The 23,326-nt window shown below is 43.9% G+C and overlaps 2 protein-coding genes across 2 annotated transcripts in view; one reads left to right on the forward strand and one right to left on the reverse strand.

Moving 5' to 3' along the window:
• LOC106569400 (importin-13) lies at window positions 1-19,133 on the forward strand. The gene is made up of 21 exons (XM_014140734.2): window positions 1-335; window positions 994-1,119; window positions 1,271-1,944; window positions 2,086-2,226; window positions 2,423-2,564; window positions 2,778-2,944; window positions 3,193-3,313; window positions 9,562-9,709; window positions 9,868-10,049; window positions 10,198-10,224; window positions 10,352-10,486; window positions 10,724-10,855; window positions 11,029-11,109; window positions 11,345-11,482; window positions 11,691-11,787; window positions 14,960-15,012; window positions 15,337-15,403; window positions 15,498-15,556; window positions 17,562-17,651; window positions 18,002-18,183; window positions 18,403-19,133. The coding sequence occupies exons 1-21, from the start codon at window positions 261-263 to the stop codon at window positions 18,500-18,502; spliced, it is 2,937 nt and encodes a 978-aa protein (XP_013996209.1). The 5' UTR covers window positions 1-260; the 3' UTR covers window positions 18,503-19,133.
• Window positions 19,099-23,326, reverse strand: part of fzr1b (fizzy/cell division cycle 20 related 1b) — a 7,906-nt gene continuing 3,678 nt past the window's right edge. The window contains exons 7-13 of the mRNA XM_014140738.2: window positions 22,305-22,370; window positions 22,028-22,130; window positions 21,182-21,363; window positions 20,654-20,887; window positions 20,285-20,389; window positions 19,885-19,977; window positions 19,099-19,772 (exon numbers count right to left, since the gene is read on the reverse strand). Of these exons, the coding sequence (XP_013996213.2) occupies window positions 19,731-19,772; window positions 19,885-19,977; window positions 20,285-20,389; window positions 20,654-20,887; window positions 21,182-21,363; window positions 22,028-22,130; window positions 22,305-22,370 (825 nt within the window). The 3' untranslated portion in view covers window positions 19,099-19,730. The remainder of the gene's footprint in view (window positions 19,773-19,884; window positions 19,978-20,284; window positions 20,390-20,653; window positions 20,888-21,181; window positions 21,364-22,027; window positions 22,131-22,304; window positions 22,371-23,326) is intronic.

A 23,326-nucleotide genomic window follows, 5' to 3' on the forward strand; every position in this document is an offset into this window, starting at 1 on the left:
AGACCTCTGGTTTGTGGTCAGCACTACGGTCAGCACAGGTGTCAGTCACAAAACGACAATGAATGCTGAATCCGTTAACGACAACTAACTTTTAACAAGTAGCAGGCTGGCCTTCTGCCAGGGGCCGCCTCTGTGTCATCAACAGCACTGTCTGATAGAGGGAGACTTTTTAAAGCCCACGGATCGCGGGCAGCAAGCGCAAAAATCTAAGAGCGGACATTAAAAGAAGAGTTCCCATTATACAGCTTGTCATCTACGGGATGGAGCCCCCTGACAGCTCCATGCAGAGCCCCGACCTCGTGTCGTTAGAATTAACCGTGGAAAACGTCGAAACAGTAAGTTGTCAAACTCATACAGTGCGCGAAAGAGAAGTGGTTCGTTTGATGCAGTAGGCTACCAACAATGACAGCTCTCATTAAGTCTGAAAGCAATTTGTTCTTCTCAGTCAAGTCTTTCTAAATATCTCATCAGCATTGGGGTTTTATGCTTTGTGACAATGATAATTATAAGGCCTCCATATTATTTACCAAATAGCCCAAATAGGCTACACAGATGTAGGCCTATTGGTTGACAGTTGGAAAAATGCACAGACTAATTACAATGGAATTTTGACCTTTAACAAATAGGCTACAGAATAGCTTTTGAATTCATATTTCACAATGGGCAGTTCATATGGAGTTAGCTAGTTCAATGGGACATAGAGGGAAGGGGGCTGTTGTAATATGATATCAGTTACAAACATACTGTGCTAATTATAACCACCACCATGTGCTTGGGATTAGTTGCCATTAGCAACAGCACTCACTCATGCAGAGTTGTCCATCCTGTGTGCTTTGGAGGCTGCTACACTGCTCCCCTCTTACATTCCTTATCAGTGACAGTCATGCCTTCAAGGACACATTGTATGATAAGGATTCCGGTCACTTTTTAATTTCCCTCCCTATTGTAAATTCAATTAATTGAATTGGAAATGTCCTCTCCTCCCTCCTCTAGGCCCTCCAGCAACTGTACTATGACCCGGACATGGAGCATAAGAATGTGGCCCAGAAGTGGCTGACTCAGGCTCAGACCTCCCGTCAGGCCTGGCAGTTCTGCTGGCCTCTGCTCAGCCCAGACAAGGTCCGCTCCACAGCACCATCCTACAAACTCCCCTGTACTTTCTACAGACTCTGTTGTGTAGTAATCATTCCTTTCCTGCTTGTATTTCACTCCATGACGACACTCATAAGAACACTGTATTCTTTTTACTATTACACCATTGTCAAAACAGCTTCCCGAGATCCAGTTCTTTGGCGCCAGCACCCTTCACACCAAGATCTCCTGTCACTGGGCCGACCTCCCCACAGACCAACACCAGACACTGAGGATGCAGCTCCTTTCCCACATCTCCCACTTCTCCTCTGGGCCAAAGATGGTGCTGACCAGGCTGTGTGTGGCCCTGGCCTCCCTGGCCCTCCACACCATGCCCCAGGGCTGGCCCCAGGCTGTGGCTGACATGGTCAGGGTCTACCAGCCAGAGAAGACTGGGGATCAGGGCGGAAGTCAGGGTGGGGCTGGGGTTGGTGGAGGAGGTGGGGCAGAGGAGGAAGTGAACGCCCATGCACAGTGCCTGGCCCTGCTGGAGCTCCTCACCGTGCTGCCAGAAGAGTTCCAGAGCTGCCGGCTGCCCCAGGCCCGTCGTGCCCAGCTGAGAGAGGCCCTGGCTGGGGAGTGGACGGCGGTATGTCCCCTGCTGCGCCAGCTGCTCCAGAGGCAGGAGGGCAACAGCCAGGTGAAGGAGCGGGCCCTACGGTGCTTGTCTAGCTGGGTGGGACTGAATTTTCCTCTGCATGGGGAGAGCGAGGGGCTGCTGCAGGACTGTTTTGCTGCTCTGTCAGACCCAGAGCTGTTTGACACTGCCGTGGAGACCATTGTCGGCTCTATATCCCAACCTGACTGCCAGAGGTGAGATAGACACACACACACACACACACACACACACACACACACACACACACACACACACAGAGCACTTTGATAATGAGTTGTTGTTGAGACGCATTATATTGACTCAGCATACATTTGTGCGTGTGTGTGTGTGTTCAGATACACTGATGCTCTGGTGAACTTGATGCCCCTGGTGCTGGGTCTCCATGACCAGCTGAAAGCCGCAGCAAGGGACGGAGACATGGAGACCTCCCATGGCATCTGTCGCATCGCTGTCGCTCTGGGGGAAACACACTCCAGGTACACACACCTTTAGGTTAGGGCTTGGGCTATGTTACTAGATAGTTAGTTTGCTAACTATCTAACTAAAGTTTGCTGATACTTAGTTGAACATCTATGAACCATCTGTGTTGTTAGTATTAAGTGATAACCAGTTTTCTTGGCTCATTATGGACCTGTTTCACCTCATCTCCCTGGGTGTGACTTTGTGGAACAGGACTCTTCTGGAACAGGTGGAACACTGGCAGGGATACCTGGCCCTAGTCAACATGATCCTATTCTGTACTGGCATCCCCGGGCACTACCCAGTCAATGAGACCACCAGCTCCCTCACACTCACCTTCTGGTACACTCTGCAGGTATGTACCCTACACCCTAACCTCTACACCCTAATCCTGGACACTACCCAGTAAACAAGACCACCAGCTCCTCCACCTTTTGGTACACTCTGCAGGTATTGGTGTAGAGTTTGGGTTAGGGTTAGTGGTTAAACCTACAATGCTGGAGAGGAGGTACCTCATCTGTACATTGTAGCATGGCCACTTCCTGATGTATACTTCCTGTGGTTCCAGGATGACATCCTGTCATTTGAGGAGGACAAGCAGGTAGTCTACCTGCAGGTCTACAGACCAGTCTACTTCCAGCTGGTGGACGTCCTGCTCCACAAGGCCCACTTCCCCTCAGAGCAGGACTACACTTCCTGGTCCTCAGATGACAAGGAGCAGTTCAGGATCTACAGGTAAACAGGAAGTCTACTTCTACAGAAGGGATGGGAGTTGTAGTCCTTGGAGGAGCTCTTTGATTTTCACTTGAGATTTTACATTATTTGACCCAAGATTTTGTTGTACGATGTATGTTATGCTTTTTCCAACACTAGTTTCTAGTCGACAGATCTGTTGAATGTTTTGACCAAAGTATTTCATTTTGAATAGAGCAGAGTGCCCAAGGCACATTGTGATTATACTGCATGTGTGTTTTGTGTGGTAGAGTCGACATATCAGACACTCTGATGTATGTGTACGAGATCCTGGGGGCGGAGCTTCTCAGTAACCTCTATGATAGACTGGGCCGACTGCTGATGGACACAGAGAGACCGGCAGCATGGCAGGTCAGTACAGCCACCAATTTACATAAATACAGCGATCACACAACGTGTCACACATACAAAGACATACACTACCATTCAAAGGTTTGGGGTCACTTAGAAATGTCCTTGTTTTTGAAAGAAAATAACATTTTTTGTCCATTAAAATAACATCAAATTGATCAGAAATACAGTGTAGACATTGTTAATGTTGTAAATGACTATTGTAGCTGGAAACGGCTGATTTTGAATGGAATATATACATAGACGTATAGAGGCCCATTATCATCAACCATCACTCCTGTGTTCCAATGGCATGTTGTGTTAGCTAATCCAAGTTTATAATTTTAAAAGGCTAATTGATCATTAGAAAACCCTTTTGCAATTATGTTAGCACAGCTGAAAACTGTTTTTCGGATTAATGAAGCAATAAAACTGGCCTTCTTTAGACTACTTGAGTATCTGGAGCGTCAGCATTTGTGGGTTTGATTACAGGCTCAAAATGGCCAGAAACAAATAACTTTCTTCTGTAACTTGTCAGTCTATTCTTGTTCTGAGAAATGAAGGCTATTCCATGCGAGAAATTGCCAAGAAACTGAAGATCTCGTACAACGCTGTGCACTACTTCCTTCACAGAACAGCGCAAACTGTCTCTAACCAGAATAGAAAGAGGAGTGGGAGGCCCCAGTGCACAACTGAGCAAGAGGACAAGTACATTAGAGTGTCTAGTTTGAGAAACAGACGCCTCACAAGTCCTCAACTGGCAGCTTCATTAAATAGTACCCGCAAAACACCAGTCTCAACGTCAACAGTGAAGAGGTGACTCCGGGATGCTGGCCTTCTAGGCAGAGTTGCAAAGAAAAAGCCATATCTCAGACTTGCCAATAACAGAAAGGATAAAGATGGGCAAAAGAACACAGACACTGGACAGGAACTCTACCTAGAAGGCCAGCATCCCGGAGTCGCCTCTTCACTGTTGACGTTGAGATGGTTTTCTAATGACCAATTATCCTTTTAAAATGATAAACTTGGATTATCTAACACAACGTGCCATTGGAACACAGGAGTGATGGTTGCTGCTAATTGGCCTCCGTACACCTATGTAGATATTCCATAAAAAAATCTGCTGTTTCCAGATACAATAGTCATTTACAACATTAACAATGTCTACACTGTATTTCTGATCAATTTGATGTTATTTTAATAGACAAAAACAAGGACATTTCTATGTGACCCCAAACTTTTGAACGGTAGTGTATGTATACATCCCAAAGCTATTTTGTCATGTTTTTTCCTGTGTGATTCCATCTCATCAAGCTACCCTCTCAGGAAAAAACGTCAAACTGTAACCAGTGCCTGCAACCTGGAGCAGGTTGTCAGTCAACCTAGCAGGGTAGTTACAAACAGCACAGTAATTAAATCATCAACATGTATTGATCACATATTTACTAATGCTACAGATATTTGCTTTAAAGCAGCATCCAGATCCATAGGATTCAGTGATCACAATATAGTAGCCATATCTAGGAAAACCAAAGTTCCAAAGGCTGGGCCTTATATAGTGTATAAGAGGTCATACAATAAGTTTTGTAGTGATTCATATGTTGATGATGTAAATAATATTTGCTGGTCTGTGGTGTGTAATGAAGAGCAACCAGACGCTGCACTTGACACATTTATGAAACTACTTATTCCAGTTACTAATAAGCACACGTCCATGAAGAAAATGACTGTAAAAACTGTTAAGTCCCCTTGGATTGATGAGGAATTGAAAAATTGTATGGTTGAGAGGGATGAGGCAAAAGATATGGCAATGCCCAACTGATTGGCAAACGTACTGCAAATTAAGAAATCATGTGACTAAACTAAATAAAAATAAACTACACTATGAAACAAATATAAATTATATAAAGAATGATAGTAAATAGCTTTGGGGCACCTAAAATGACATTTTAGGAAAAAAAGACAACTCGGCTCCTTCATTCATTGAATCAGATGGCTCATTCATCACAAGGCCCACTGATATTGCAAACTACTTTATTTACTTTTTCATTGGCAAGATAAGAAAACTTAGGGATGACAAACGCTGACACTATACATCCAAGTATATCGGACCAAATTATGAAAGACAAGAATTGTACTTTTGAATTCTGTAAAGTCAGTGTGGAAGCAGTGAAAAAATTATTGTTGTCTATCAACAATGACAAGCCACCGGGGTCTGACAATCTGGATGGAAAATTACTGAGGATGATAGCAGAAGATATTGCCACTCCTATTTGCCACATCTTCAATTTAAGCCTACTAGAGAGTGTGTACCCTCAGGCCTGGAGGGACCCAAGAATAGTAAAGCCCCCTTTACTGGCTCAAATAGCCGACCAATCAGCCTGTTACCAGCCTGTTACCAACCCTTAGTAAACTTCTGGAAAAAATGGTGTTTGACCAGATAAAATGCTATTTCACAGTAAACAAATTGATAACAGAATTTCAGCATGCTTATAGGGAATGACACTCAACAAGCACAGCTTGGCTGAGAGAAATTGATGATAAAATGATTGTGGGGGCTGTCTTAGACTTCAGTGCAGCTTTTGACATTATCGATCATAGTCTGCTGCTGGAAAAATGTATGTGTTATGGCTTTACACCCCCTGCTATAATGTGGATAAAGAGTTACTTGTCTAACAGAACACAGAGGGTGTTCTTTAACGGAAGCCTCTCAAATATAATCCAGTTAGAATCAGGAATTCCCCAGGGTAGCTGTTTAGGCCTCTTGCTTTTTCAATTTTTACTAACGACATGACACTGACTTTGAGTAAAGCCAGAGTGTCTATGTATGCGGATGACTCAACACTATACACGTCAGCTACTACAGCGACTAAAATTACTGCAACACTCAACAAAGAGCTGCAGTTAGTTTCAGAGTGGGTGGCAAGGAATAAGTTAGCCCTAAATATTTCTAAAACTAAAAGCATTGTATTTGGAACAAAACACTCAAAAAACCATAAACCTCAACTAAATCTTGTAATAGATCATGTGGAAATTGAGCAAGTTGAGATGACTAAACTGCTTGGAGTAACCCTAGATTGTAAACTGTCATGGTCAAAACATATTGATGCAGTACAAGCTAAGATGAGAAGTCTGTCTATAATAAAGTGTTGCTCTGCCTTCTTAACAACACTATCAACAAGGCAGGTCCTACATGCCCTAGTTTTGTCGCACCTTGACTACTGTTCAGTCGTGTGGTCAGGTGCCACAAAAAAGGACTTAGGAAAATTGCAATTGGCTCAGAACAGGGCAGCACGGCTGGCCCTTGGATGTACACATAGAGCTAATATTAATAATATGCATGTCAGTCTCTTCTGGCTGAAAGTGGAGGAGAGATTGACTTTATCACTACTTTTATTTATGAGGTTCAATGCACCGAGCTGTCTGTCTAAACTACTGGCACACAGCTCGGACACCCATACATACCCCACAAGACATTCCACAAGAGGTCTCTTCACAGTCCCCAAGTCCAGAACAGACTATGGGAGGCACACAGTAATAAACTCAGCAAAAATAGAAACGTCCTCTCACTGTCAACTGTGTTTATTTAGAGCAAACTTCACGTAAATATTTGTATGAACATAACAAGATTCAACAACTGAGACATAAACTGAGCAAGTTCCACAGACATGTGACTAACATTCATGGAATAATGTGTCCCTGAACAAAGGGGGGGAGGGGGGGTCAAAATCTAAAATAACAGTCAGTATCCGGTATGGCCATCAGCTGCATTAAGTACTGCAGTGCATCTCCTCCTCATGGACTGCACCAGATTTGCCAGTTCTTGATGTGAGATGTTACCCCACTCTTCCACCAAGGCACCTGCAAGTTCCCGGATAGTTCTGGGGGGAATGGCCCTAGCCCTTACCTTCCGATCCAACAGGTCCCAGACGTGCTCAATGGGATTGAGATCCGGGCTCTTCGCTGGCCATGGCAGAACACTGACATTCCTGTCTTGCAGGAAATCATGCACAGAACGAACAGTATGGCTGGTGGCATTGTCATGCTGGAGGTTCATGTAAGGATGAGCCTGCAGGAAGGGTACCACATGAGGGAGGAGGATGTCTTCCGTGTAATGCACAGCGTTGAGATTGCCTGCAATGACAAGCTCAGTCCGATGATGCTGTGACACACCGCCCCAGACCATGATGAACCCTCCACCTCCAAATCGATCCCGCTCCAGAGTACAGGTCTCGGTGTAACGCTCATCCCTTCGACGATAAACACGAATCTGACCATCACCCCTGGTGAGACAAAACCACAACTCGTCAGTGAAGAGCACTTTTTGCCAGTCCTGTCTAGTCCAGCGACGATGGGTTTGTGCCCATAGGCGACGTTGTTGCCGGTGATGTCTGGTGAGGACCTGCCTTACACTAGGCCTACAAGCCCTCTGTTCAGCCTCTCTCAGCCTATGAGCACTGATGGAGGGATTGTGCGTTCCTGGTGTAACTCGGGCAGTTGTTGTTGCCATCCTGAACCTGTCCCGCAGGTGTGATGAGAGAGCCATGACTACATGGAACTCTATTCCACATCAAGTAACTGACGCAAGCAGTAAAATTTGATTAAAAAAATATTAAAAAAAAACACTTTATGGAACAGCGGGGACTGTGAAGCAATACAAATATTGACAGACACATGCATACACACAATAACATACGCGCACTATACATACACATGGATTTAGTACTGTAGATATGTGGTAGTGGTGGAGTAGGGGCCTGAGGGCCCACCGTGTGTTGTGAAATCTGTGAATGTATTGTAATGTTTTAAGGCAATGTATAAATTGCCTTAATTTTGGCAATGTATAAATTGCCTTAAATTAAGGCAATGTATAAATTGCCTTAATTTTGCTGGACCCCAGCAAGAGTAGCTGCTGCTTTGGCAGCAGCTAATGGGGATCCATAATAAATACAAATAGAAATCTCACTCTCTAGCTGTAACGTGGGTCGTATCAAGGGGACCAAGGCGCAGTGTGTAGAGTGCTCATATTTACTTTTAATGAATATACTGTTTAACAAAACGACCGACAACAGTTCCGTCAGGTGACACACAAACCCAGGAAGAAAACCCCCTACTTAAATATGATCTCTAATCAGAGGCAATGAGGATCAGCTGCCTCCAATTAGAGATCAACCCAAACAATCCCAACATAGAAAAACTAGAATTTAAACATAGAAATAGAAAACATAGAACAACCCAAAACACCCTGTCACGCCCTGACCTACTCTACTATAGAAAATGACATCTTACTAGGATCAGGACGTGACAGTACCCCCCCCCCAAAAGGTGTAGACTCCGAATGCAACATAATCAAAACAACCACAAAACACAAAGGGAGGGTAGGGAGGGTGACAAAAGTCTATGGCGGCTCAAATGCAGTCCACGTAACCTTAACTTCCAGCATAGGAGGCGGCTCCGGTTCTGGGCGTACTCCCCGCTCCACCCGCTGATCCTTCTGCTTTATTACCACCTGACCGTGGATCGTCGAAGGAACCGGACTGTAGATCATTGCTGGAGGTTCCGGGCTGCAGGCCGTCGCCGGAGGCTCCGGACTGGGGAGCGTCGCCGGAGGCTCCGGACTGGGAGGTGTCATAATAGGTTCCGGACTAGTGACCGTTGCTCCATGCCATGGATCATCTCTACAGGTTCCGCGCCATGGAAAAAAATTGGGGGCTGCCTCTCGTTCTTCCCAGGTAGGCTCCGATATTGCTCGATTACCTGGCCCCATTTCAGTCTCTCCTCTCAATCGACTCCTGATGTGACCAGGTGTCCATTTCTGCCCGGGCACGCCGCTTAATCCAATCATAGTGGGTAGTTCTGTAACGTGGGTCGTATAAAGGGGACCAAGGCGCAGCGTGTAGAGTGCTCATATTTACTTTTAATGAATATACTTTTTAACAAGACAACCGTTCCGTCAGGTGACATACACTCAACAGAAAACAACTACCCACAAACCCCAGGAAGAAAAACCCCTACTTATATATGATCTCTAATCAGAGGCAACGAGGATCAGCTGCCTCCAATTAGAGATCAACCCAAACAATCCCAACATAGAAATAGAAAAACTAGAACTTAAACATGGAAATAGAAAACATAGAACAACCCAAAACACCCCCTGTCACGCCCTGACCTACTCTACTATAGAAAATGACATCTTACTAGGATCAGGACGTGACACTAGCTTCCTCTTTCTGGGACATGTTTTCTATTTTTCTTTTGTATTTTTCCAGGACACTGAGGCCCTTCTCTTTGGCTTCCAGGCTATAGCAGAGACCATAGACGTCAACTACTCTGATGTCATCCCAGGCCTCATCGGTCTGATCCCACGGATCAGTATAAGCAACATTCAGCTAGCTGACACCGTCATGTACACTATAGGTGCTAGCCAACATCTTAATCCAATTGTATTATAGTTTTCTTTGCTACCTTTCTGTTTGTTCTGACCGTCCCTCTTTTCCCTACAATCTCTTTTCCTGTCTATCTTCCTTTCTCTGTCTCTTTCCTTTATCTCCCACCCCCTCTCTCTCGCTGTCTAGGTTCTCTAGCGGAGTGGCTGGCGGACCATCCGATGATGTTAGGCAATGTATTACCCATGGTGCTCCAGGGCTTGGTGAAGGCTGAGCTGTCCGTGTCCAGCGTGTCCACTCTGAAGAGAATCTGCAGAGAGTGTCGTCACGACCTTGCCCCTTACACCCATGACATCATGACCGTGTCACAGGTCTCTGTGACAATAAGATTCACAAAGCATGTGATGATAGATGCAGTGTACTGTAGCTCAAAATGTGGTGCGTGGTAACTGTGCTGTCGTTCAATGTTGCTTTGGTTCTTTTTTTACACTCATGTCAAGCATTCTCTTCCTTTCACAGGACGTACTGGTCAAAGATATCCACAAGGTCAGTATAAATTCTTTGTCTTTGAAAGAAATTATCAAGTTTTAGACTGTTGCTGCTGATTGTTTATTTTCTGTAAATATAGGGATGGAATTTAAAACTATATTTGTGAATCCATGTGTGTGTGCAGAGCAGCCAGTGCATGTGGCTGATGCAGGGCCTGGGCTTCCTACTCTCTGCCTTGCCAATGGAGGAGATCCTGGGCAGCCTGACCACCCTCATCACCCCCCACATCCAGAGGCTAGACACGCTGGCACACCAGGAGGTAAGAACAAGGAAATTATGCTTATACAGTGCACTTGGTCTATGCAACCACCTAAAAGATACATGTGTTGGACACAGACTTACAATACAGTAAAATACAATGTAAATAGGTTCCATACTGTGGGTCTCTTTCCTGCCTGTTTTATCCTCCCACCCACTCTTACTGTAACCTTTGCTCCTAATGTATCTCTGTATTCAGTTTGTCTGGATCTAACCATCTCCCTCTCCATTTGTGTAGCCCAGCCCCACTGCCAAGCTGTCTATCATCCACATCCTGGGTATGCTGTCCAGTCTGTTTACTACGCTGGACATCAGCAGGCAGGACGAGGGGTCAGAGGGCACCACCCCAGCTCAGGCCAGGCCCAACCCAGTGAGTCTCCTCCCAACTCTGTCTTCCTCACATTATTTTGCCCTCTCTCTATCTTTCTACACTCTCCCACCTTCTCTCATTCCCTGCCTCCCTCTTTCGCTCTCTCTGTCTCAGAACCTCTCTCACCACCCATTACTACTGTCATCCTGTTTACTTTGTCTGTGCTCTGTCAGGTGGTGGTGGTCTTACAGCAGGTCTTCACATTGATCCAGACAATCCTCAGCAAGTGGCTCAGTGACTCAGAAGTGGTGGAGGTAAGTAATGTAATCTATATGTACATGAGAATGTTGCAACATTTAAATGGTTCTCTATGTCTATCTGAATATGTACTGTACATAGTCATAATGTTCTTCATTAGCCTGGAATCCGAAGTGAATATTGCTCCATTTCACGATTGTTTAACTTCTGAAGCAGTAGTGAAACGAAGTGATATTCAGATTGGATTCCAGACTAGATTCGCACTCTCTCACAGCATGTCTTCTCCCGTAGGCAGTGTGTGGGGTGTTTGAGAGGTCCGTAAAGACCCTCCTCAATGACTTTGCTCCCATGGTGCAACAGCTCAGTGAGATGCTGGGACAGATCTACAGCGCCTTCCCACAAGCCTCTGCTCTCGACCTCACACGCCAGGTGGGCCGCCACAGACCAACCATCCAAATCAGATTCAATGCTCCACAGGGTCGGGGTGAATCCCATTTCAACTCAGAATAATTTACTACATTTCATTGAAAAGACCCCATATAAAACAATGGCTGAATGGATTTAGTCACTGATAGCTTGCCTTACACTTGAAAAATGTGCCCACAAGGATTTCTATGAATTACTGAATCTCTTTCAGATGGTCCACATATTTGCGGGTGAGAAAGATCATTTCAGCCCCATCCAGGCCCTTATTGAGCTGGTCACATCCACCACCCTATCTATCTTCCAGCAAGGTAAGAGAAAGTAAATTGAGATTTGATTCTCACATCATCTTCCACATACAGTTGAAGTCGAAAGTTTACATACACTTAGGTTGGAGTCATTAAAACTCGTTTTTCAACCACTCCACAAATTTCTTGTTAACAAACTATAGTTTTGGCAAGTCAGTTAGGACATCTACTTTGTGCATGACAGAAGTAATTTTTCCAACACTTGTTTACAGCCAGATTATTTCACTTATAATTCACTGTATCACAATTCCAGTGGGTCAGAAGTTTACATACACTAAGTTGACTGTGCCTTTAAACAGCTTGGAAAATTCCAGAAAATTATATCATGGGTTTAGAAGCTTTTGAAAGGCTAACTGACATCATTTGAGTAAATTGGAGGTGTACCTGTGGATGTATTTCAAGGCCTACCTTCAAACTCAGTGCCTCTTTGCTTGACATCATGGGAAAATCAAAAGAAATCAGCCAAGACCTCAGAAAGACAATTATAGACCTCCACAAGTCTGGTTCATCCTTGGGAGCAATTTCCAAATGCCTGAAGGTACCACGTTCATCTGTACAAACAATAGTATGCATGTATAAACACCATGGGACCACGCAGCCATCATACCGCTCAGGAAGGAGACGCATTCTGGCTCCTAGAGGTTAATTACATCTAGACGTTCCGCTAGCGGAACACCTGCTCCAATATCCAATGATAGGCGTGGCGCAAAATACAAACTCCTCGAAAATCCGAAAACTTCCATTTTTCAAACATATTACTATTTTACACCATTTTAAAGACAAGACTCTCCTTTATCTAACCACACTGTCCGATTTCAAAAAGTCTTTACAGCGAAAGCAAAACATTAGATTATGTCAGCAGAGTACCCAGCCAGAAATAATCAGACACCCATTTTTCAAGCTAGCATATAATGTCACAAAAAACAAAACCACAGCTAAATGCAGCACTAACCTTTGATGATCTTCATCAGATGACACTCCTAGGACATTATGTTATACAATACATGCATGTTTTGTTCAATCAAGTTCATATTTATATCAAAAACCAGCTTTTTACATTAGCAGGTGACGTTCAGAACTAGCATTCCCACCGAACACTTCCGGTGAATTTACTAAATTACTCACGATAAACGTTCACAAAAAACATAACAATTATTTTAAGAATTATAGATACAGAACTCCTTTATGCAATCGCGGTGTCCGATTTTAAAATAGCTTTTCGGTGAAAGCACATTTTGCAATATTCTGAGTAGATAGCTCGCCATCACGGGCTAGCTATTTTGACACCCACCAAGTTTGGTACTCACCAAACTCAGATTTACTATAAGAAAAATTGGATTACCTTTGCTGTTCTTCGTCAGAATGCACTCCCAGGACTTCTACTTCAATAACAAATGTTGGTTTGGTTCCAAATAATCCATAGTTATATCCAAATAGCGGCGTTTTGTTGTGCGTTCAAGACACTATCCGAAGGGTAACGAAGGGTGACACGCCCGGCGCGTTTCGTGACAAAAAAAATTCAAAATATTCCATTACCGTACTTCGAAGCATGTCAAACGCTGTTTAAAATAAATTTTTATGCGATTTTTCTCGTAAAAAAGCGATAATATTCCGACCGGGAGTCGTTGTTTTCGTTCAAAGACTGAAAATGAAAACATGGAGTCGTCTCGTGCACGCCAGTCTCATTGTTCTCAGATCGACCACTTACCAAATGCGCTACTGTTTTTCAGCCATGGCCTGCAAAGTCATCATTCAACGTTCTGGCGCCTTCTGAGAGCCTATGGGAGTGTTAGAAAATGTCACGTTACAGCAGAGATCCCATGTTTTGGATAGAGATGATCAAGAAGGCCAAGAAATGGTCAGAGAGGGCGCTTCCTGTTTGGAATCTTCTCAGGTTTTGGCCTGCCAAATGAGCTCTGTTATACTCACAGACACCATTCAAACAGTTTTAGAAACTTTAGGGTGTTTTCTATCCAAAGCTAATAATTATATGCATATTCTAGTTTCTGGGCAGGAGTAATAATCAGATTAAATCGGGTACGTTTTTTATCCGGCCGTGAAAATACTGCCCCCTATCCATAACAAGTTAATGTACTTTGGTGCGAAAAGTGCAAATCAATCCAAGAACAACAGCAAAGGACCTTGTGAAGATGCTGGAGGAAACAGGTACAAAATTATCTATATCCACAGTAAAACGAGTCCTATATCGACATAACCTGAAAGGCCGCTCAGCAAGGAAGAAGCCACTGCTCCAAAACCGCCATAAAAAAGACAGACTACGGTTTGAAACTGCACATGGGGACAAAGATTGTACTTTTTGGAGAAATGTCCTCTGATCTGATTAAACAAAAATAGAACTGTTTGGCCATAATGACCATCATTATGTTTGGAGGAAAAAGGGGGAGGCTTGCAAGCCGAAGAACACCATCCCAACCGTGAAGCACGAGGGTGGCAGCATCATGTTGTGGGGGTGCTTTGCTGCAGGAGGGCCTGGTGCACTTCACAAAATAGATGGCATCATGAGGATGGAAAATTATGTGGATATATCGAAGCAACATCTCAAGACATCAGTCAGGAAGTTAAAGCTTGGTCGCAAATGGGTCTTCCAAATGGACAATGACCCCAAGCATACTTCCAAAGTTGTGGCAAAATGGCTTAAGGACAACAAAGTCAAGTTATTGGAGTGGCCATCACAAAGCCCTGACCTCAATCCCATAAAATATTTGTGGGCAGAACTGAAAAAGCATGTGCGAGCAAGGAGGCCTACAAATCTAACTCAGTTACACCAGCTCTGTCAGGAGGAATGGGCCAAAATTCACTCAACTTATTGTGGGAAGCTTGTGGAAGGCTACCCGAAAGGTTTGACCCAAGTTAAACAATTTAAAGGCAATGCTACCAAATACTAATTGAGTGTATGTAAACTTCTGACCCACTGGGAATGTGATGAAATAAGTAAAAGCTGAAATAAATAATTATCTCTACTATTATTCTGACATTTCACATTCTTAAAATAAAGTGGTGATCCTAACTGACCTAAGACAGGGATTTTAAATGTCAGTAATTGTAAAAAACTGAGTTTAAATGTATTTTGCTAAGGTGTATGTAATATTCCGACTTCAACTGTATTTCCTATTTGACATCTTTTTGTGTGTTCTCTATTCCATCTATTTTTCAGGCCCAAGGGAACATCCTGATATTGTTGAGTCATTCATGCAACTCCATGCCCAGGTCTGTCTTATTCTTATAGTCCCATTCTCTGTCTCGGAGATTACATTCTGGATAAATATTTGTGTGTCTATGTGTGTGTGTATCTTTAGCATCATTTATACCGGGCACTAACATGTGTCCTTTGTCCTGATCTTGTCCAGATTCCAATTGTCCCCACATTTTTGACAGGTGTATATGATCACAATCAAATCACAATGCATATTTGAATCATCTACACCTGTCAAATAATGTGGACACAATCAGAATGTGGACAAGATCAGGACAAAGGACGCATGTTAGAATCAGGTAAAAAGGTGGCTTATGTGTGTGTTGTTGACTCCATAGGCCCTCAAAAGGAAGCCTGACCTCTACCTGTCTGACCATCAAGATGTAAAGGCTCTATTCTACTGCGGTGAGCGACTTTGCCATGTAACCCACATTGTAATTCCAAGTGCACTGTAATGTGGTAGGTGTATACAACTGGTTCTGCACCAACTCTTTTTCAGGGGTCCTGTCACTGAAGTTCCCAGAGACACCTACAGCGAAGTCAGCCTGTATGTTCTTTGTAAGTTAAGTAGGTGCGATGATGACACATTACCAATCACTTCACAAATAACTTTACGTCTTGTACTATCCCATGAACGGAAGTCATAACCAGGGATGCAAACTGCTGAGGGCCCAAACAGGTTACACTTGTTTTTCACTGAAACATGCAATAAATCCCTGCTAGGGGGAAATGCAGGTTTTAACTAATTAAACAACAAATAATATGATCTCCATTATCAGTCTCTGTGTGTAAAATAAAAAGTGGTTAATGTGAACCTAACTCACAGCTAAAAAATGTAAAGAAAGGAATCCAATGTTATTTGTTGCCTAGACTTTACTGCAAATGACAATACACTTTACTGCAAAAAACAATACACTAATATTGCAGTTAGCCATGACAGCCTTTATAATAGAACGTTTGTGACCACACACATAAATGTTGCACTTGGGAAAAAAACACCTTAAAGTAGAAATAGAATGAAACAAACATGCATTCTATCTTTGCTCTATTATAGTGGCCACTATAGACATCGATCAAGTACACAAGGCTACATGTGTGCAAAAATAACGTTCACTGAGTAAAAAATGTAATAATGCCCCTTCACTCACACATGTTACTGTCAAGTTCAACACAACAAAATAAATATCTTTGGGCTACACATTGTTACATTGTACACTTTCTACCTGTGGACATCTGTTCTACGATGTGCCAGCAGAGCATGCTACCCTTTCAGGCAGAGAGTACACCTGGCATACCCCTGACTGAAAATGAGAACCAGGGACCCTTGCACAAATCAACAACTGACACCCACGAAGCATCGTTACCCATCGCGCCACAAAAGCCACGGCCCTAGCAACGCAAGGGGAACAACCACTTCAGGTCTCAGAGCGAGTGACGTCACTGATTGAAACGCTATTAGCGCGCACCACCGCTAACTAACTAGCCATTTCACATCGGTTACACTGACAAGGTAAAAATCTGTCGTTCTGCCCCTGAACAAGGCAGTTAACCCACTGTTCCCCCAGTAGGCCATCATTGTAAATACGAATTTGTTCTTAACTGACTTGCCTAGTTAAATAAAGGTTAAATATATATATTTTTTAATTATTCACCTAATTATCTCATTCGGAAAATGAACCACATATTTTAGAGGGAAAACATTTCAGATAGTTCATTAGCTAGTTAACATTTCACACAGATTGCCAGGGTCCAGTAAGCAACTAACGCGTTATAACTTGAGGAGAGGCAAGGAGTTGTATACCAGTTAATACTATAGCGAATTGGTTAGGTTACTAACATTAGCGCATCTGATGTTATAACGTTAGCTGTCTGACTATTAGCCAGCTAATTTCACACCATAAACTCAATTATTTGATCAGTTAAGTTGGCTAATGTTGCTCAACATTTCTCTGGCTAGCTAACGGAGAATTCAATCAAGCTAGCAAGATACTTAATGCTAACAATACTTGTTCCACCACACTTTCTCCCTCACCTCAAAATGTCCAAATGCCAGTTGTTTTTCGGTTCATGAAATACGCTTCATCACCTTCTCACCTACCTCTTCATTATCATTCAGGAGACGAGCAAACTGCCTTTCCTATAACGCGTTAGTTGTTTACTGGACCCTGGCAATCTGTGTGAAATGTTAACTCCATACTTTCCACTCTCCCGCTGTCTTTCCAGAGTGCACACTGATGGTGTAACTAGCAAATTGGTTGTCTTTTCTCTCTTCAGTCGCGTGCTGCATTCTGTTATGTGAACGATTGGCTGAGCCTTGGAAACAGCCAGTATTGCTCCAAACGCGTATCACTTGTTCGTCCTACAACCAGTAGTGACCCAAAGCCCCCACCCAAACTGTTCTCAGATCTACACAAAGCACGTAGGTCACCTATTTTGGATTCAAAAACGCGAATATCCCCGAAAGGTGACTAGTTTGCATCCCTGCATAACTCCTGTTTATTCTGCACCCCTCATGTCATAATGTGGCTGTTCCATACATCCTTCCTCCATACCTCCCCATCAGATGGAGTTGGTCTGTCATTGTGGAGACATCCCTCCTATTGGTCAGGTGCTACAGAGGGACGGGAAGCTTCTCGTACACACCATCCTGGAGGTAACCAACTGGTATCTCTGTTAGTGTGTGGGAAAGAAATACCCTCACGAGTAGGACAAGACTGCAGTCAGTGACTCAGTCCTCCAGACCAGTGGTTCCCAACCCCCTGTACTTGGACTATCCACAAGGGGTACTTGAGAAGACTCATGAGACCATAGGCTTACCGGTAAAATACAAATGAGGGGGTACTCCGGGCAGTCAAATTCAGTTGGTAGTACAGTAACTGAAAAAGGTTGGGAACCACTGCTCTAAGAACAATAGTGGCCAATGAATGGGTATAATTATGTTTCAGTCAGTGCTCACCCTTGGGATTCTTGTTACATCTTTCTCTCCCTCTGTGTCATCACCAGATGGTTGGAAGTCAGTCTTTCTGCTGTCTGACGGAGCACTTCTCTGAGGTGCTTTTCTGTCTGAACAGACATTGCCCTGTGCTGCTGGCCCAGTGGCTGAAGGAAGGACTACATGTCCCAGGGTTCCCCTCTGCCCAGGTCTCCATGGAGCAGAAGGACACCTTCAGCCAGCAACTCCTCAGGTAGTCTACACATCCATTCATGCACTCATTTGGCGTTCCAGGTTCTTTGTAGTCACACTGCTCTGACCTTCAGATCTCACTGTGACAGATGAATTTAATGTCTCAGGAACAATATCATTATGTAGCAGTCCTCCAAGATGCGCAAACAGCTATGTACCTGTTTGAACCCTTTCTGATCTACTCAAGATACATCTATCTCATTCACCCTATTTTTCCCAGGGAACAGACAAACAAGCGGCGTGTTAAGGAGATCGTGAAGGAGTTCTCGCTGTTGTGTCGAGGTCTGCAGGGCACTACTGGCTACTCTGCAGATTACTAGTGTGGCTGCAGTACTTGCCTTGTCTGAACCAAGACCTCCTGAGACCCAGGACCTGTTCAGGGGAACCCAGAGGATTGGAGTCCCCCGACAAGGACTTTGTGTGAATTGGATCAACTTTATGCTGGTGGTGCACTCACATGGCTGCAGTAGTATGTATTCTGTGGGGGGTTGAAGTACCAAGGTAAAACTGTCCCTGTGTTAATGTCATGGGATGTTACTATTGTTATGGCCATGTGAAGAAAGGCATCGTGGTTTCTTCAGAATAGTGATTAACAGTTGTTTGTCTGATCAAGTTATATCCTGCTCTGGACTCTATGGCGTAGGCAGTACAGAGGGAAGAAAACTCTAATCCGGCCCAAAGAGACCAGTGAAAACATTGGGTTGTGGTGGGCGATACAAACCTGTCTGTTTTGAAGGGTGATACTATCCAATATATATTTTTTAAAGCCGATTTTCACCCAGGTATTTAGTGGGATCTGAGAGTTATGATCATGTTATAAGCATGTTATGATCATGTTATAATCATGTTAAGATTGTGTTATAAGGATGTATAAGAACGTTGTAGGGATGTTTAGAAAGAAAATAATAAACAGATCTGAGTCTCTGCAGCTGCTCGGGCAGGCTGACTGTATTGGTGTACTCGTTTATTATCATGACATTCTGTTGGATTCTATGGTAGTTCAGATACATATTATCAAAATATAGAAAGTCCCCCAGGCCTCTCTCTCTGTTATGTAGGAAAGGCTGAGAAACGATACACCGTGATGAGAGGATTTTATATATTCAACTATTTTCGATTTTATATTAGTGGAGGTATATGTCTAAAGACAGGACTTTTTTCCTGACCAGTAGAAACTCTGGGCCCTGGTCAGGTCACATGGTCAGATAAAATAATAACTGCTGGCCCTAATGATAATTCTAAAACATCTCAGGACATCCACGACAGAAATATAGGACAGACGTTGTACAGAGACAACAAGCCCCTCACTCTAAGGCTGTGTTCGTTTTTAATCAATGACATCACTTTAGTGGGACAGCTGCTCGCAGGCTGGTGGTGGTTGGAGCTGTCCTCTGTAAAAAAGGTGGAATTGAGAAGTGAGGAGTTTGCTCGTAGTGATGGTTGGTGCTGTGGTGTACTGAGTTACAGTGGAGTGGTAAAGGGGGGTTTATGCGGGTTTCAAGGTGATGTCTCCCCGACCCCCTCTACTTTAGTCCTCCTCCCATTTCACTATCGTATCCTGGTAAAGAGATTCAACACCGACTTGGACTCCTGAAGGAAGAACACAACAACAAGGAAGTTCTTTATTTGACATAATCAAGCAGCAAACCTGTGACTGGCCAAATGAAAAAGAGCAATGACAAGATGTGTTCTGTTCACTAACCTTGGTGCAGCGTGTCTTACTGAAAACATTCCAGAAACGCAGAGTCTCGTCTCCCGCTCCCGTCACAATGGCCTCTCCGTCTGGTGACACAGCCTTGAGGAGAGGGAACAGAAAGAGTTGAATATCGAGTTTGTACTTTCTACTAGGGTTGCACAATTCTAGGAACTGTCAAAAAAGTCCCTGGTTTTACAGAAATCCTGGTTCCAGATTTCCTGCTTATTCAGAGAATCCTCCAACCGGGATTTCGGGAAAACCAGGGAATTTAATGAAAGTCCCAGGAATTTTGCAACCTTACTTTCTACATACTGAGGAAGGTGGCAAATTGGTGGTGGTGATGATGATGATTTGCTGTGTTATTCAACATTACAGACACCCAACTACTCCCCTCCATCAGTCTCACCAGGTAGAGAACTCTGTAGGAGTGTCCCGTCAGCTTGGCCACCTGGTTCAGAGACGGGTACTTCCACACCAGGATCTGGTTCTGAGAGTAGCCATGGGTGCTCACCTGAAACACATGATCGAGTGTACACCCATTCACTACTTATGAACACCGACCTGACTAAAATCCTTTACGATCAAAACACTGAGTGTTGAGTGTGCAATCCTTACTTCACTATTACAATATTTATTTCAGCCTAGTGTTCAATGAAAAGTGATGTGCGACGTTTGACTACATAATTCTACTCTGTGATGAAAGAAAATCGCTTAGGACCGGATACACAGAAAAGCTGTTGCTTTGGGAGCAGGTATTAAGTAAGTAGTGCCTCACCAGCTCATTGGCGTGCTTGGACCAGGCCAGGTTGCAGACCTGGGAGCCTGTGTCAGTGCTCTGCAGGGGCTGGCCTGTCAAGGTGTTCCAGAAGCGTAGGCAGCGGTCGGCCGTGCCCCCTCCGGACACCAGCAGCCCGTGCTGGTGGGGTGACCAGGCGATGGCCTTCACTGCAGCCAGGTGGTCACTGTACTGCTGCATCGGGAGCAGGCTGGAGTTGTTCCACACCAGCAGCTGAGGATAAGGGAGGGTGTGTTCAGTATCACAAATGTCGTTAAAATGTTTTGAAAGAGAGTTACGGATCCCGTTCAGTATTGTAAATGTTGCAACAAGTCGAGTTGAACTGAATGCAAGGGGGGGGGGGTTAGATTCACAGTGTTGAGAGACTGTCTGAAACTGTTTGAAAACAAACATCGGTGTTGGATTATTGGAGAAAATCATGTAGTACCTCCCCGCTGTCTCACTAAGTTTCTCCCTACTGAACAGGAGCCAGTGATGTGAATATGACCCTGAAGTGGTCCTGCTCACCTTGTTGTCGTTGCCCCCAGAGGCCAGGTGCTGGTGGTCGGGGGACCACTTGAGGCCACACACCTCCTGCCTGTGGCCCTGGAGCCTCCTCTCAGCGGACGGAGGGGTGCGGACGTCCCTCTGAAGGATCACACGGTCCCTGCTGCCTGAAGACAGCTGTTCTCCATTCCACGCCAGTGCTCCTGGAGAGTGGGAGAGAGAGAGTACATCCTCCATGTTACAGTCCCATTCCATCTGGTATTACCTAAGCAATTATATGTTTTATTTATTTTTTATCCAATAGACAGGCCGTGTCCAGAATCTGTCTTGCCTACTACTTACTAAAACTACATACTGTGTACTAATTGTACTACATACTAATTAGAACGTACTGTTTAGTAAAAATGTATGCAGTAAGCAAAACGATTAACATACCAGGCTTACCAATAGTGAGAATGTCTTCTAACATGGAATTTTAAATCATTCGTTAATTTTGGTACAGTGTCCCCTATATGACTATTAGCTGATTATCAACTGTTGTCAAACACACATGGGTCTGAAAATACTCTTCTCTTCCTCAATAACATGCAACAAATTTGTACCGTACTCAATGAAAATCTAAATGAGTATGACATCCTGGCATTTAAAGCATACTTCATTTTTGTAGTACTATAAAACATTCTATTAAACATACCTAATCATCCACTATTTACGCAAGTACGGATAATGGATAAAGAAATACAAGGCAAATATCAAATTGTAAAAACCAAGTCCTCTCAAAGGATAGATCTTGTCACACACATGAACATATACACACGGATACAAAAACATATCAAATCGACTCCTAAATCGACATGCATCACTGACCGACGCGAGCCGAGTGGCCTTCCAGACTGGTCAGCTTTCTCCCTCCAGCTGCGTCCCAGATCTGAACATAACCCTTATGGGTTCCCACAGCAACGAGGCTCCCCTGAGAGGATGGATACAACCCAGGCCAGTGAGTGACTAGATGTAAGGTAGATGATACATGTCTTGTTAAGAGTGTCAGTCTTCCTTTATGAAAACTAAATGTCCCTGTTTTTTTCCTCATAAAAGTATTTATCAACAGAATGATCACAGATATTGAGCAGGGCTGTAAACTCACCCTTTCATTCCAACACACTGATGTCACAGAGTCCCCGTCCACTGACAGGTCACACAGTCTTGTCACCTGCAGGGATAAATACATGGATAGAAAATAAGCAATAATAGAGGTTTGTGTTGTCTTGACATTGGCCTGTGGGTAAGGTTTATGACCCCCCCCATAAATACCTTTCTCCCTTCCCCTCCCTCTCTGACCCTACTGAAGGACTTTTGAATAGCCTTTGTTAAATATAGAGAGTCTGGGAACATCAAACAAGTGGGGGGAAAGGAATCATATTTCAGTAATAGAACCAGTTGGAAATATACCAGGTACTTAATGAATATGATGTCTGTTCAGTTGTCATCTAAGACATTATGACTGATGACAGGATGACAAACTGTATCTGGGAAAGTCTACACATTATAGTTATCAGATTCACATGGAATTGTTGTGCAATTTAAATGTTTGATATTGAAACTGTTTGTTAGGAGATTAAATGTAATTTTAGCTTCCAAATGAGAGAATTGGGTTTTCATAAGGAAAGCCCTGACCAATCAGTGGCCCGCCCCTGTGAAGAGACAGGGGTTATAAACGATGAAACACACCCTTCTCCCCTCGCCACTATATAAGTCAGTGACGAAATGTAACCAGTCTGTTCCGGGTACGTGAGGTCTGCAGCCTCTGCGTTAAAAGGACACACATGTCAAGTACAGAACTAAGCCAACCTCGGCATGAGCTTTGGTTGTGAATGGTATGAACTTTGAACTCTGATTCACTACAGAAGTGATACTTCCTAGCCGTTGAGTTAGCAGCGGCCGCTGTAGACGTGGGCTAGGAAAGGACGGACGACGTATCCAGTCTAACACACAACGAAGATACTACAACATATCCATTTTACCACCAGTGACATTCTTCCCGAGGACAGGAAGATCTCTGTTGGCCAACACGGCCAGCATCTACGACCAACCTACCGAAGCGCAGCTCAGAGTAAATATTTATTGCATTTTCCTTTTCCAAATGGGCGGTAATTTAGAACGCATACG

The sequence above is a fragment of the Salmo salar genome, chromosome ssa14 (assembly GCF_905237065.1).
Source record: "Salmo salar chromosome ssa14, Ssal_v3.1, whole genome shotgun sequence".
Lineage (NCBI taxonomy): Eukaryota > Metazoa > Chordata > Actinopteri > Salmoniformes > Salmonidae > Salmo > Salmo salar.